The sequence below is a fragment of the Marmota flaviventris genome, chromosome 1 (assembly GCF_047511675.1).
Source record: "Marmota flaviventris isolate mMarFla1 chromosome 1, mMarFla1.hap1, whole genome shotgun sequence".
NCBI lineage: Eukaryota > Metazoa > Chordata > Mammalia > Rodentia > Sciuridae > Marmota > Marmota flaviventris.
The window spans coordinates 91,184,442-91,198,436 of NC_092498.1; the positions used below are offsets into that span (position 1 = coordinate 91,184,442).

General features: G+C 36.6%; 1 protein-coding gene, 1 non-coding gene and 1 pseudogene across 6 annotated transcripts in view; 2 read left to right on the forward strand and 1 right to left on the reverse strand.

Moving 5' to 3' along the window:
* Positions 1 to 13,995, reverse strand: part of Nt5c3a (5'-nucleotidase, cytosolic IIIA) — a 50,691-nt gene that overhangs the window by 2,146 nt on the left and 34,550 nt on the right. For 4 of the 5 annotated variants that reach the window (XM_027939676.2, XM_027939679.3, XM_027939681.2 and 1 more), the window contains 6 exons: positions 12,123 to 12,221; positions 10,977 to 11,046; positions 7,560 to 7,606; positions 6,747 to 6,832; positions 3,980 to 4,069; positions 187 to 349 (listed from right to left, as the gene is read on the reverse strand). In XM_027939676.2, coding sequence (XP_027795477.1) covers positions 187 to 349; positions 3,980 to 4,069; positions 6,747 to 6,832; positions 7,560 to 7,606; positions 10,977 to 11,046; positions 12,123 to 12,221 — 555 coding nt within the window. The remainder of the gene's footprint in view (positions 1 to 186; positions 350 to 3,979; positions 4,070 to 6,746; positions 6,833 to 7,559; positions 7,607 to 10,976; positions 11,047 to 12,122; positions 12,222 to 13,995) is intronic. The other variant, XM_027939677.2, reaches the window with a different exon arrangement.
* Positions 2,118 to 2,224, forward strand: LOC114096235 (U6 spliceosomal RNA). The gene has a single exon (XR_003583383.1). It is a non-coding gene; the product is annotated as a U6 spliceosomal RNA (small nuclear RNA).
* Positions 4,574 to 4,736, forward strand: LOC139702800 (small nuclear ribonucleoprotein F pseudogene; annotated as a pseudogene).

The window sequence follows — 13,995 nt, forward strand, 5'->3', positions numbered from 1 at the left end:
GTGAGCAAAAATTTATGAAGGGTATATTATTTCTAAAATACAACACTGGAAAAGATCATGAGTCCTATACCGGGCCTATTAACTTGGGTCCAATTTAATGAATATATATCAAATTATAATAAATTTTCATGATTAAAATACTTTCAGATTTTTAAAGTAAATCTGAGAATGATTTACTGTTCTTACATTTTCATCAAAATCCATGAAGTTGGACACTACTTTGATATTTGGATGATAAACCCCAGCTTGAAGGAGAACTTCCTCTAGTACATCACCAATACCAGCCGAAAATATGAACACAGGTATGCTGTATTGTTGGAGCTTATCAAAGAAATCCTCATATCCTTCCCTGCAAGATGGAGGTACAAAATGATTAATAAAGAACAAAATACATCTCCTTTTCATTTAGAAGCTTAAAAACAAAATACTTCATCTAAATTCTATTACTTATGTATATTCTCATTTCAAAATACTGCCCAAGAGGACAGTTGGTAATATCTATACCACTACGAGTACTTTTTCAAGCAACTACTTTCCTTTTTTTTTTGGAGAGGCACTTTACCAATGGGCCACATCCCCAGCTCTTTTTAAAAAAATTTTTTTGAGACAGGATCTCACTAAATTCCTCAAGGCCTCATCAAGTTGCTGAAGCTGGCCTTATAATTCTCCTGCCTCAGCCTCTCAAATTGCTGGTTTTACCAGCTTGTGCTGCCAAGCCCAGCTCTTTTAATCAATTCTACTAGTTCAAAATAGGCAGAGACATGCAGTGTGTACAATGGGGGATTGGGGGGCATACATTCTACAAAGGGCTCTACCACTGAGCTACACCCTCAGCCATGGAAGCTGTATGTTCTAAAAATAGCACTAGAAGCTGGGTGGCACTGTCTGGTCATGAAAATAAAAAATGCCTCCTCCAGACATTGCCAGAAATTCTTTGGACAGAATCACCCCAGTTGAGAATGACTGTTCTAATAGTTCAAATAGACTCATATTGAATATAGATATAAGCCTACCATTCACAATTTATACCATTAAAAAGCAAGGGATTAAAACCACCCCTTGAAAAACCCATTTAGGTGGAGCTGGAAGACCACCTGCCTGGAAACATGTTCCTTAACTCTCCCTATCATCAGAAAAGCAGAACAGAAGAATTTAGCTGTACTCTTAACTTCTGACATCTCTCCTTTCCAAGATCCTAAAACCTATTCTTCCATTTTTACTCTTCCTCAGCTATAGGTTAAATTAAGTTGTTGCTGCTTATTAATAAAATATTCATTTAGCTGTCCTCTTTTTGACAATTTCTTTCCTTCTTATAAGTAATCACCTTAGGCTGTTTCTCCATCTAGTGGTAGACCACATTCTCCCCTGAATATGCCCTCCTTTCTACCCCCAAACCTTCTCAAGACTAAACTCCCTTGAATGTGCCTCCACTTTCCTAAACAAACCTCTGGGTATGCCTTTGGAGAGAGGGGAAAGAAAAGTAATCACCTTGGAATATAGTGTCATTAAAAAACAAAGGGGGGCTGGGGTTGCAGTTTAGAGGTAGTACACTCACCTAGCATGTGTGAGGCACTAGATTCGATCCTCAGCACCACATAAAAATAAAATACAGACTGTGTTCACCTATAACTAAAAAAATAAATGTTTAAAAAAAAACAAAAACAAAGGGGTTGGGGCTAGGAGTGTAGCTCAGAGATACAGCACTTGCCTAACACATGTGAGATCCTGGGGTTGATCCTCAGCACTGCATAAAAATAAATAAATAAAGTAAAGATATCATGTCCAGCCACAACTAAAGAAATTTAAAAACAAACAAACAAACAAACAAAAAAGGGGTTACCCCGGGCATAGTTCAGCGATAATAGCAGCTGCCTAGTATGTGCTGGGAATTGAACCCAGCACCACAAAGAATAAAAAGGAGCAGCATTGTTATTTGTCTCACAAATTGAAAATTGTAAAAGGTGGTAAAAGATATGGAAAATCATCTTAAAGCTAGACATAGTGGTATGTGCTTTTAATCCCTGGGATTCAGGAGGTGGGGGCAGGAGGATTGCAAGTTCAGTGTCAGCATGGGCAATGCAGTGAGAACCTATCTCAGAATAAAAAATTTTAAAAGGGTGCTCACTATGGCAGCACATATACTAAAAGTGGAGCAATACAAAGAAGATTAGCATAACCCCTGTGCAAGGATGACATGCAAATTCATGAAGCATTCCATACCTTTTTTTTATCAAAAGGGAAAGAAGAGGGCTGAGAAAGGGGAGGAAATGTAGAATAAATTTTAACAAAATCACATTATGTATATATATATAAATATACCATGGGGAATTTCACCTTTATGTTTAAGTAGAAAGAACCAATCAAGGGGCTAGGATTGTGGCTCAGTGGTAGAGCGCTTGCCTAGCATGTATGAGGCACTGGGTTCGGTTCTCAGCACCACATATAAAGAGCCAATCAAAAATAAATAAACGAGCAAAAGAAAAATCAACATAGTAGAGGAAGGAGAAGTGGGGAGGAGAGAAGGGGAAGGAATTGCAGGGGAATGGGGATTGAAATCAAATTCAATGCATGTATGATTTTGTCAAAATGAACCCAATTACTATGTATAACTACAATGCTCTAATTTAAAAAAAGTATAATATAATTTAAAAATAGGCTGGGGGGCTAGGGATATAGCTCAGTTGGTAGAGTGCTTGCCTCCCATGCACAAGGCCCTAGGTTTAATCCCCAGCACTACAAACACACACACACACACACACACACACACACACACACACACACACACGGCTGGGGATGTAGCAAAATGATAGAGCACCCTTGAGTCTAATCACTAGAACCATTTTTTTATATAATTGATAAATTGTGAATATTTTAATTAATTATGTATTAAAACATTTACTTTCTTAGAGATTGTTTTCAAAAACGTCTGGAGAATTCAGAAAACAGACTGAAGTAATCTTAGAAACAAGTTTATGTAGAAACTTTATAAATATTTCTTTAAAATTTCATGTCTTTCAAAAGTATTTTCCGAAAAAATTTAGAAATTTTCTTGGTTGCATAAATTTGTATCTTAGTCTTGAAATTTTTAATTTGGGGGCTGGGATTGTGGTTCAGCAGTAGAGCACTCCCCTAGCACAGTTGGGACCCGAGTTTGATCCTCAGCACCACATAAAAATAAAGGCATTGTGTTGTGTCCATCTATACCTAAAAAATAAATATTAAAAAAAAATTAATTTTAGGAATACATGGGGGCTGGGGTTGTAGCTCAGTGGTTGAGCACTTGCCTCACATGCGTGAGGCACTGGGTTTGATCCTCAGCACCACATAAAAAATAAATAAATAAAATAAAGATATTGTGTCCATCTACAACTAAAAAAATGTTAAAAAAAAAGTACATGGTATGGGGTTGTGGCTTAGTGGTAGAGCGCTTGCCTCACGTGTGTAAGGCACTGGGTTTAATTCTTAGCCCCGTATATAAATAAATGAATAAATTAAAGGTACATCTACAACTAAGAAAAAAAAATACATGATATGAGGACTAGGATTGTAGCTCAGTGGGAGAGTACTTGCCTAGTATGTTAAGCACTGGGTTCAATCCTCAGTACCACATTAAAAAATAAATAAATAAATAAAATAAAGGCATTGTGTTCATCTACAGCCAAAAAATGTTTAAAATGAAAAAGAATACATGGTATGATTTCATTTAGGAGAAAGTCAGAATAAGCAAATCTTTTGAAACACAACAAATATTAGGGGTTTAATCTGGACAAAAATATTAGTACTTAAATGTGATTTATTACCTACACCAAATCTAACTTGTCATTCTAGATTTCTTATCATACACTATCCATTTTGGACAAGTAGTATATTTAGGGTATTTTTCCATGGAGTAGTGTTATATCTTATTTTAATAAAAATACACAATCGAAAATAAAAATACTTCAATTCTGCAGACAATAACAAACATTCAGAAACTTACTTGAGCATAACGTCAGATTCTTCCACAATCTCTTTAATTTTAGCTTTTGGTATACCTTGTTCAACAATCAAACTATGAGACTTACTATACCTGGAGTTGTGACAAAAGAAACAAAAGTATACATTAAAACAATTATTTTTATTACAAAGCATGCTTCAGTATAAGAAAAGTTCTTTTGGCCACATATTTGGATTTCAACCTGAGATATAAAAATTCACCATTAATGAATTATATCCTAGTGTGCCTCAAAATGTGATGTGTATATTTGTTGCACATTTTCCAGATCTCTAGAACTCAGAACTTAAATATGCTAATAAGATAACGAAAGAAAAGGGCTATGAGTCTTTTCTCAGTCCAGATTTCTCTCTCTTTTTTAAATTGTAGGTGGACCTTTATTCATTTATTTTTATGTGATGCTGAGGTCGAACCCAGTGTCTCACACATGCTAGGCAAATGCTCTACCACTGAGCTACAGCCCCAACCCCAAACCAGATTTCTCTTGATCCTCAGTGGTTTGAGCCCTGATGCTCCAGTCCCAAGGGAAAGGCAATAGCTGGGTCACCAATGAGCCTGCAGCATTCATGGGTACTCACGATGAGTTTATCTGTCAACCCCAAACCTTTTCTCAATAGATTAACGGAAAGCCAATGATAGTGAATATAAGTGGGGAATGGATAAGGGCTACCTGGTATCTGTAGATGACTACATGAATGTGCAAATACAGAACAATACATCCATTGTCTGGACATCCAGATGAAGTGTTCATAAGGTTTAATATGTCCTTCATATCTAGGGAAATAACTGCACCTTTCACAGGGGATTTTTAAAATATATATTTCTAGACAATAAAGATTCATTTTTGCTTTTTGTTTTGCAGAACTGGAGATTGACCCGGGGGTGCTCTACCACTGAGCTATATCCCAATCTCTGCCTGCCCGCTTTGTTCTTAATTTGAGACAGGGTTTCACTAAGTTATCCAGACTGTCCTCAAACTTATGATCTTCCTGCCTGAGCCTCTCAAGTAGCTGGGACTGTAGGCATGTCATTGCTCCCTACTTGTTTTTGTTAAGAAACCAAAAACAAAACCAAAACAAAACCAAATAAACAAACAAAAAACACCTCATCCAAACTTAGGATGGCACAGTCATTTGTATGACTGTGTGATCAGTAAAAGCAAAGTCACTTTTCTCATCTCTTGTAGTTTAAATTTTCAAGAAATGTCAAAAAGTATTGAAGAAGCTACCTAGTGAGCAAGAAAAAAAACCTTACTATGGAAAGTATATACAACCTCACCTATTTTTTATATGAATGTAATAACACCTAAACACAGCATCTCAGTGTAACCAGGCTTTAGAATCTAACTCTCACCTTTACAACTGTCCAAACAGCCCACTCACTAACAAAGAACCTAACTTTTCACTGGAGATCTAAATAATTGCCTACATTATTCCTAAATGACACTCCTCTCTGCCTGTATCAGCTTCCATTAGACAGCGTACTCATTCTCTAAGGGAACTTTATTCCATTGCCACTGCCAAATAATTCTACTTGCTAGATGTCCTTTCTTTTTATTTTTGGTACTGGGGATTTAGCTCAGGGAGCTTTAGCACTGGGCTACAATCTCAGCCCTTTTTATTTCGAGCCAGGTTACAGGTTGTTTTAGGGTCTTGCTAAGTTGCTGGGGCTGGCCTTGAAATTGTGATCCTGTTGTCTCTGTCTCCTGAGTTGCTGGGATTACAGACAGGCATATACCACTGTGCCCAGAAGGATGGTCCTTTCTTCTATCATGCAGAAATCTAATTCTAATTCTGCTTCTACATGCAGGTAAAGTCTATTTTCAAGGTTCAATACTACCGGATGTGGTGGCACACTCCTGTAATCCCAGTGGCTTGGGAGGCTGAGATAGGAAGATTGTGAGTTCAAAGCCAGCCTCAGCAAAAGTGAGGCACTAAGCAACTCAGTGAGACCAGACTCTAAATAAAATAAAAATAGGGCTGGGGATGTGGCTCAGTGGTGGAATGCCCCCGAGTTCAATCCCTGGTACAAAAAAAAGAAAAAAAGATTCAATACCACAAATACAGGTATACAGGTGACATGTGCAAGGCACCCTGTTAGGTAATGGGATAATGAAGACAAATATTCCTGGTCTCAGGATTTTAAGAAGTAGAAAGTGCCTTGATTTGAGAGAGAACTTTCTTTTTTTCTTTTTTGTGCACCAGGAATTGAACTCAGGGGGATCTTAACCACTGAGCCACATCCCTAGCACTTTTTATATTTTTATTTAGAGACAGGGTCTCACTAAGTTGTTGAAGCTCGCTTTGAACTGGCAATCTTCCTGCCTCAGCCTCCCAAGCCACTGAGATTACAGGTGTGCCCAACTGTGCTTGGCGAGAAGGAACTTTCTTAAAGGTTCTGGTCTTGATAACATGCCCAGGTTGGCCTCAAACCTGTAACCCTATTGCCTCAGCCTCCTGAGTCCCTTATTACAGTTGTATACCACTGCACTTGGAGTGTCCATATACTTTAAGGAAAAAAAATTCTTGGTTTTGAATGCAGAATTTTAAATTTAGTTCTACTGAACTTAAAAAGCAAACCCTAGAGTGATTAGAAAATAAAAATTTATTTTATGTTTAATTCAATTCACTGCTTTAACATGATTGAAGAATGTCCTTGTACACAGTATAGACAGGGCAGAAAAAACCATCAGTTTTAACTGTAACACTGCTTTGTTAGGCTTTCAGGTTCCCACCATTCCATACACACTTACCATTCTACCATATGAGGGTACTTTTCTTCCACGGTAAGACCAGGATTAACTTCTATAGCATAATACTGTTCCTTTAGTTGCAATAACTAGAAAATAAAATAACTTAATCATCATAACCATAGTGTTTTGTCACTAATCCATTTTGTTTTACTGAAAGCAAGACAACATGAACAAGTGTCTGTAAAAAAAAAGGTACCTCTTTTGTAAAATACTTTTATGCCAGCAATTCGGCAAACCAACTACTAACTAATCAGAGTAGCATTACAAAACAAGTTCTCATATTCACAAATTTAAGTCGTCTTATTTTATTAAGATATACAGAGGTAGATACTCAAAGTACTGAAGAAATTTCTTTACTACTTTAAGGGAGGAAAAACTATGAAAAAAATAGAAGTATTTTTAATTTTCCAGTTAATAGAGAATGGTACAATATTTTAGTAATCATTTAGAAGTTTTAAATCTTTGCTTTTTTCTGATACAGGGGCTCTACCACTGAGCTACATCCCAACCCTTTTTACTCTGGCACAGGTCTTGCTAAATTGTAGAGGCTGGCTCAAACCTGTCATCCTCCCAAATTGCTAGGATTAGAGGTATATGCCACCATTACATCTAAGTTTTGTTGTTTAAAAGTTAATATTAGTTTTTCCTTTAAAATACGTTGACAATATTCATACAATAAAAAAGCATGTACTGAATTATTATTATGAGCCAGGTATGATCATAAGAACTTTGCATCCATTCTTATTTGTGTAAATGAACCTAATGAAATTCTCATCCGGAGTGTATTTATGGTGGATTACTGGTAAAGTTTACCTTTTTTCGACATTCATCTGTAACCAGCTTACAGTTGTCAATGATATCTGAAGAGAGAAAGCAAAACAGGCATTAAAAGAAAATATTCAGATGTTACCAATACTGTGAATAATGTCTTTTAAAGCACAAGTCAACCAGCATGGTTATTACAAATTTTGGTCTCAGTGCTATAATTCACATTAGCTAAAGAAACGAAGTGAATTTCTATCAAGAAGTGGAAATGGCCTGGCATCAAATTAAAAAGCTTCTGCCCAACACGGGTATGGTGGTACACGGCTATAATCCCAGCGGCTTGGAAGTCTGAGGCAGGAGGATAGAGAATTCAAAGACAGCTTCAACAAAAGCAAGGCACTAATAAGCAATTCAATGAGACTCTGTCTCTAAATAAAATTCAAAATAGGGCTGGGGATGTGGCTCAGTGGTCGAGTGCCCCTGAGCTCAATCCCCAGTGGCTCCCCTAAAAAAGAAGAAATATAAATAGCAAATATAATATAAAAAAGTCCAACATCTTTAGCAATTAGAGAAATCAAAAACCTATTCTGATATTTCATCTTACTCCAGTCAGAACTGCAGTCATCAAGAATACAAACAGTAACTGGTTGTGGTGGCATATATCTTTAATCCCAACTGTAACTTGTTTTAACAAGTTAACAAAATAAAAAGGACTGAGGATATGGCTCAGTGGCAAAATATCCCTGGGTTCAATCCCTGGTACAAACAAAAGAACAAAACCAAAATAATAATAAATGCTACAGAGGATGTGGGGGAAAAGAAACACTCTTAACACTATCAGTGGGATTGTAGATTAGTATAACCACTCTGAAAATCAGTATGGAGGTTTCTCAAAGATTAGGAATAGAACTACCATAGGACCCATATATACCACTCCTTGGAATTTATCCAAAGGATAAATATCGGCATACTATATTGAAACATGCATGCCCAGGTTATAGCAGCACAATTCATAATAGCTAAACTATAGAACCAAGCCTAAATGTCCATCAATTGATGAACGAATCAAGAAAATGTGGTGTATATATATATATATATATATATATATATAGTAGTGTTTTATTTAGCCACAAAGAGAAATGAAATTGTGTCATTTGCAGAAAAATCGATGGAATCTAAAAATATTTTGGGGCTGGGGATGTGGCTCAAGTGGTAGCGCGCTCGCCTGGCATGCGTGTGGCCCGGTTCGATCCTCAGCGCCACATACAAACAAAGATGTTGTGTCCGCCGAGAATTAAAAAATAAATAAATAATATTAAAAATAAAAATAAAAATATTTTGTTAAACAAAATAGGACAAACTCAGAAAGCCAATGGTCATGTTTTCTCTCACATGTTGAGGCTATAGAGGAAAAAGGAAAAGAAAGGTGTGTGCGGTGTTCTCATGAAAACTGAAGGGAAATCAGTAGAGGAAAGGACAGGAAGAGGTGACTTATCAGGGAATGATATTGGTTTAATTCAATTTTATATTGTGTGCATGTACCAATGTGTAACCAAAAAATCATTACATATAATCTTTTTTAAAAATATTTTTTAGTTGTTGATGTATATTATTATTTATTTATATGTGGTACTGAGGATTGAACCCAGTGCCTCACATATGTGAAGCAAGCGCTCTGCCACTGAGCCACAACCCCAGCCCACATATAATCTTTTTTTTTTTTTTTTTTAAATGGGTGAAGGGATTCAGAGTATGAGGAGGGAACAGCTAATTTATTTTTTTATTTTTTAAAATAGTATTTATTTTTTAGCATTTGGCAGACACAACATCTTTGTTTGTATGTGATGCTGAGGATCGAACCCGGGCCCCACGCATGCCAGGCGAGCGCGCTACCACTTGAGCCACATCCCCAGCCCCTATAATCTTTTTTAAAATATTTTTTTAGTCGTAGATGGACACAATACCTGTATTTATTTATTTATTTTTATGTGGTGCTGAGGATTGAACCAAGTGCCTCACATGTGCTAGGCAAGTGCTCTACCACTGAGCCACAACCCCAGCCCCCATTATGTATAATTATAGTGTGCCAATAAAAAATATGGAAAAAATGCAAAGGGAAGGATGGAGGGAGACAGGAAGAAAGAAAAAAAGGAAAGAAAAAGAAGCAAGTTAAGAGTTAGGGATATAGCTCAGTAGCAGAGTGCTGGCCTTGCATGCATGCCCAAGGCCCTAGGTTCAATCCCTAGAACTACTTTGCAAAACAAAACCAAAACTAAAACAGTTTCAAAATCTGAGACTTAGTGGTTCCTCACATAACCCCTGAGCCAAACAATTCAAGGTCTTCAAACACTGAATTGTGTAGTGACTGTTCCTATTTTCATCTTCCATTTTAACTAAAGAGAAGAAACAAGCCGAGTGCAGTGTCACTTGCCTTTAATCCCAGCAATTTGGGAGACTGAGGCAGGAAAACGGCAACTTCGAGGCCAGCCTCAGCAATTTAGCAAGACTCTCAGCAACTTAGTGAGGCCGTCTCAAAATGAAAAATAAAAGAAGTGGGGGATGTAGCTCAGTGGTAAAGTTCCCCTGGGCTTAATCTCCAGTACCACAAAACTAAATAAACAAATAAATAAATAAATAAAATAAAGACAAAACAAAACAAAAATTTCTCCAAAGAGGAATTACTGACAAAAAATAAAAATCCTGTTAACAGTCTTCCTCCAACCACTTTTTTTGGGGGGAGGGGCAGTGCTGCCTCAAGGACGGTATTACAAGATCTACCATTAAGCTCCATCCCCAAGCCACAGTATTTGTTAAACACTATTTCTTTAGGTTGAGCCAGAGTTTAAAATCCATTTAAATTTTTTTTGAATAATTAATAGACTACAGATGGTGAGATATATTAAGTTTCTATATCTGCTATCAAAACCACACATAAAAAGAACTATTTATATAATAAGGGGGGAAAACCCAAATCCTCAAAATACAGTTAAAAGGGCTGGGATTGTGGCTCAGCAGTAGAGCGCTTGCCTAGCACGTGCGAGGCCTGGGTTACATCCTCAGCACCACATAAAAATAAAATAAAGATACTGTGTCTAACTACAACTAAAAAATAAGTATTAAAAAAAATACAGTTAAGAAAAAGCAGGTTCCCCTGATTTCCATATCCAAAAGGAACTTCCAGTCATCTCAAATAGGAGATATAGATAATATAGATAAAAAGGATATCTGTGATTAGTTTTATAAATTTGTTTAAGAGTATCACACTTGCCGGGTGCAGTGGTGCATTACTGTAATCCCAGTGGCTTGGGAGGTTGAGTCAGGAGGATTGGGAATTCAAAGCCAGCCTCAGCAAAGGCGAGGCGCTAAACAACTCAGTGAGACCCTGTCTCTAAATAAAATACAAAACAGGGCTGGAGTGTGGCTCAGTGGTCCCCAGTACTATAAAAAAAAGAGTACCATACTTACTATGACAAGTTGGGCATCTTTTCCCTTTGTAGGAAAATCTACTTAGTGTCATATCAAAGTCTGTTATTATCTGTAAGAAATAGGAGAAAGGCATTATGTAAGCACAGCCACCATGACCAGGATTTCTTTATTGCTATCCAAATACATACCTTCTTAGAGGCACGGGACCATGCTTAGGTTACTATTTTGACATTAAGTTTTCTAATGGTTTTCACATACAACATCCTGAAAATGCCTTTAAATACAAGGTGATATCTTAAGTGCCCTATATTTGTCACCAAATAAAATCTGATTAATCAGCCAGGCGTGGTGTTACACACCTATACTTCAAGGATTTGGGAGGTTAAAGCACGAGGACTGCAAATTCAAGGCCAGCCTGGATTAATTTAGTAAGACCCTGTCTCAAAATAAAAGATAAAAAGGGCTCATGATATGGCTTAGTGGTAGAGTGCCCCTGGGTTCAATCCCTTGTACCAAACAACAACAACCAATCAAACAAAACAATTAGTATAGAAAGTTATAAATTGTATGTGATATGGTTACTTGACTCTCTATAGAGTTAAAACAATACATAATTTATTTTTTTGGTACTGGGGACTGAAACCAGGGGTGCTCAACCATTGAGCTACATTCCCATTCCTTTTGAGAGAGGGCCTCACTAAATTAAAAAAAAAAAAAAAGTTGCTGAGGCTGGCCTCAAACTTTCCAATTTTCCTGCTTCACTCTCCCTCAGTCTCCCAAGTAACTGGGATTATAGGTGTGCACTACTGCAACCAGCCGTTAACTTGCTTAATACTTAATACTGAAAAAATCCTAAAGTTTGGGGGCAGTGGGTGTAGGGACAGTGGTAGAAGGTACTATTAGCATGCCCAATGCCTAGGGTGCAATGTTCAGCACAAATAAACAAATGAAAAATAATAAAAGAAAATGTTTATATTAAGGCTATTAATTTGTGTTTCCATTAGAGTATTCTGTTTCAGACAATTCTAGATGTCTTAGATTTCACATTCCAAGAAATAGGCAAAAAATGTCCACTTAAACTTGTTTTACTCAGATGTTACCAAAATAGGAAGAAGATGAATGACACTGTTTGAATATCAGTAATAAAATATTTAAACAATAAAGACATCTGCATAATTAGTCTACCTGAAGTTTGGCAGCTCCTCCTTTGATAAGACCACAGAGAGTTTCTTCTACTCTTGTAGGGTTCTTGATACGAACTGAACTTTTCTGGAATTCTGGCATCTAAAAGGCAAAAAGAAATGAACTATTTTACTTCCTCTTTTACCAGGTTCCTATGATACCAACCATATGATATGGTTACTCGACTCTCTTCTAGAGAGAAAACATTACAAGCAGAAGCTTGTATTACTTGAACATATAACAATGTTGCGACATTATTTTAAATATGTAAGCTATCATATTAAGTTACCATTTAAACACACACAAAATTTAACTCAAATCAATAGTTTTCATCTAGAAGATTAAGGTGATAAAGTACCCAGGGTTCAATCCCCAGCACCAGAAAATAAAACAAAAAATCGACACTTGTGCTAGGTATGGTGGCACAATTCTATAATCCCAGCAATTCAGAAGGTTGAGGCAGAAAATTGCAAGTTTGAAAATAGCCTTAGCAACTTAGTGAGGTCCTAAGCAACTTAACAAGACCCTGTTTCAAAATAAAAAATAAAAAGGGCTGGTTTTACCTCAGTGGTTAAGGCCTCCTCCTGGGTCCAATCCCCAGTTCAAAAAAAAAAGCACTTAGTTTATATTCATGTTCATTTAAGACAACACCACACCCTCCCCGCCCCTACTGCCGCCCAGTACTGGGTATTAAACTCAGGGGTTCTGGGTGGTTTAAACACTGAGCTTTAAACCCCAGTCCCTTTTTTAAAATTTTATTTTACTTTTAGAACCAGGAATTGAACTCGGGGGCACTTGACCTCTGAGCCACATCCCCAGCCCTATTTTGTATTTTATTTAGAGACAGGATCTCACTGCGTTGCTTAGTGCCTTGCTTTTGCTAAGGCTGGCTTGAATTCAAGATCCTCCTGAGCCACTGGGATTACAGGCATGTGCCAATGCCCCCAGACTTTTTCTATTTTTTTGTGACAGGGTCTCAAAAAGTGGCTGAGGCTCTAGCCTGGAACTTGAGATCCTCCAGCCTCAGCCTCTCGAGTTGCTAGGATTATAGGTGTGTACCACCATACCTGGCTACATTTTCAAATATTTCTCAACAGAAAGGAAATATTACACAATTTTTCCACACAAGTTTTTGTAAAGATAATTATAATACTTTAAATATTTTTAAATTTGAAAAGTTGCTTTAAGATCTTTCTTTTTTGGTAGTATATCCTAAATAATTCATTAATTTTTCATTGTATAAATTTTACAACAGATTATTTCAAGATAACTATAAAAAGTATCAGACCACCTAAACTTAAGCCACTACCAGGCTGGTTTATGAAGACTTTAGGGTTATTCTGTCTGCAACCTGTACACTCAGAAAAATGAGAAATCATAACCCATCTGATTCAAATGTATGATATGTCAAGGTCATTGTACTGTCATGTGTAACTGATTAAAACAAATTAAAAAATAATACAAAAAAAAAAAAAAGGAAACAACAACAACAAAAAGGCTTTAGGGTTGCTCAACAATTTAAAGTGTTCTTGATTGTTTCTATCCTATCACAAGAAAAATGAAACTCATCAGAAGAAAATGTACAAGAACATAGTGCTCTTACATTATGTATGCAGGACCCGGAGAAGGATATTATGGATCATTTTAAAGTCAGTTATAAATCACAGACAACAACAGTAGCTCAAACCACAACTCTATACTAGTTATACTCTGTAATCTTTATTTATGTGCCTTTATTCTGGATTAGTTACCGCCAATATTAACATATTTATTTCATAAACATATTATTTCATAACATATTTATTTCATTTTAAGTACATATTTATGTACTTAAAATTCCCTGAGGGCTGGGTGTGGATCAGTGGAAGAGCACTTG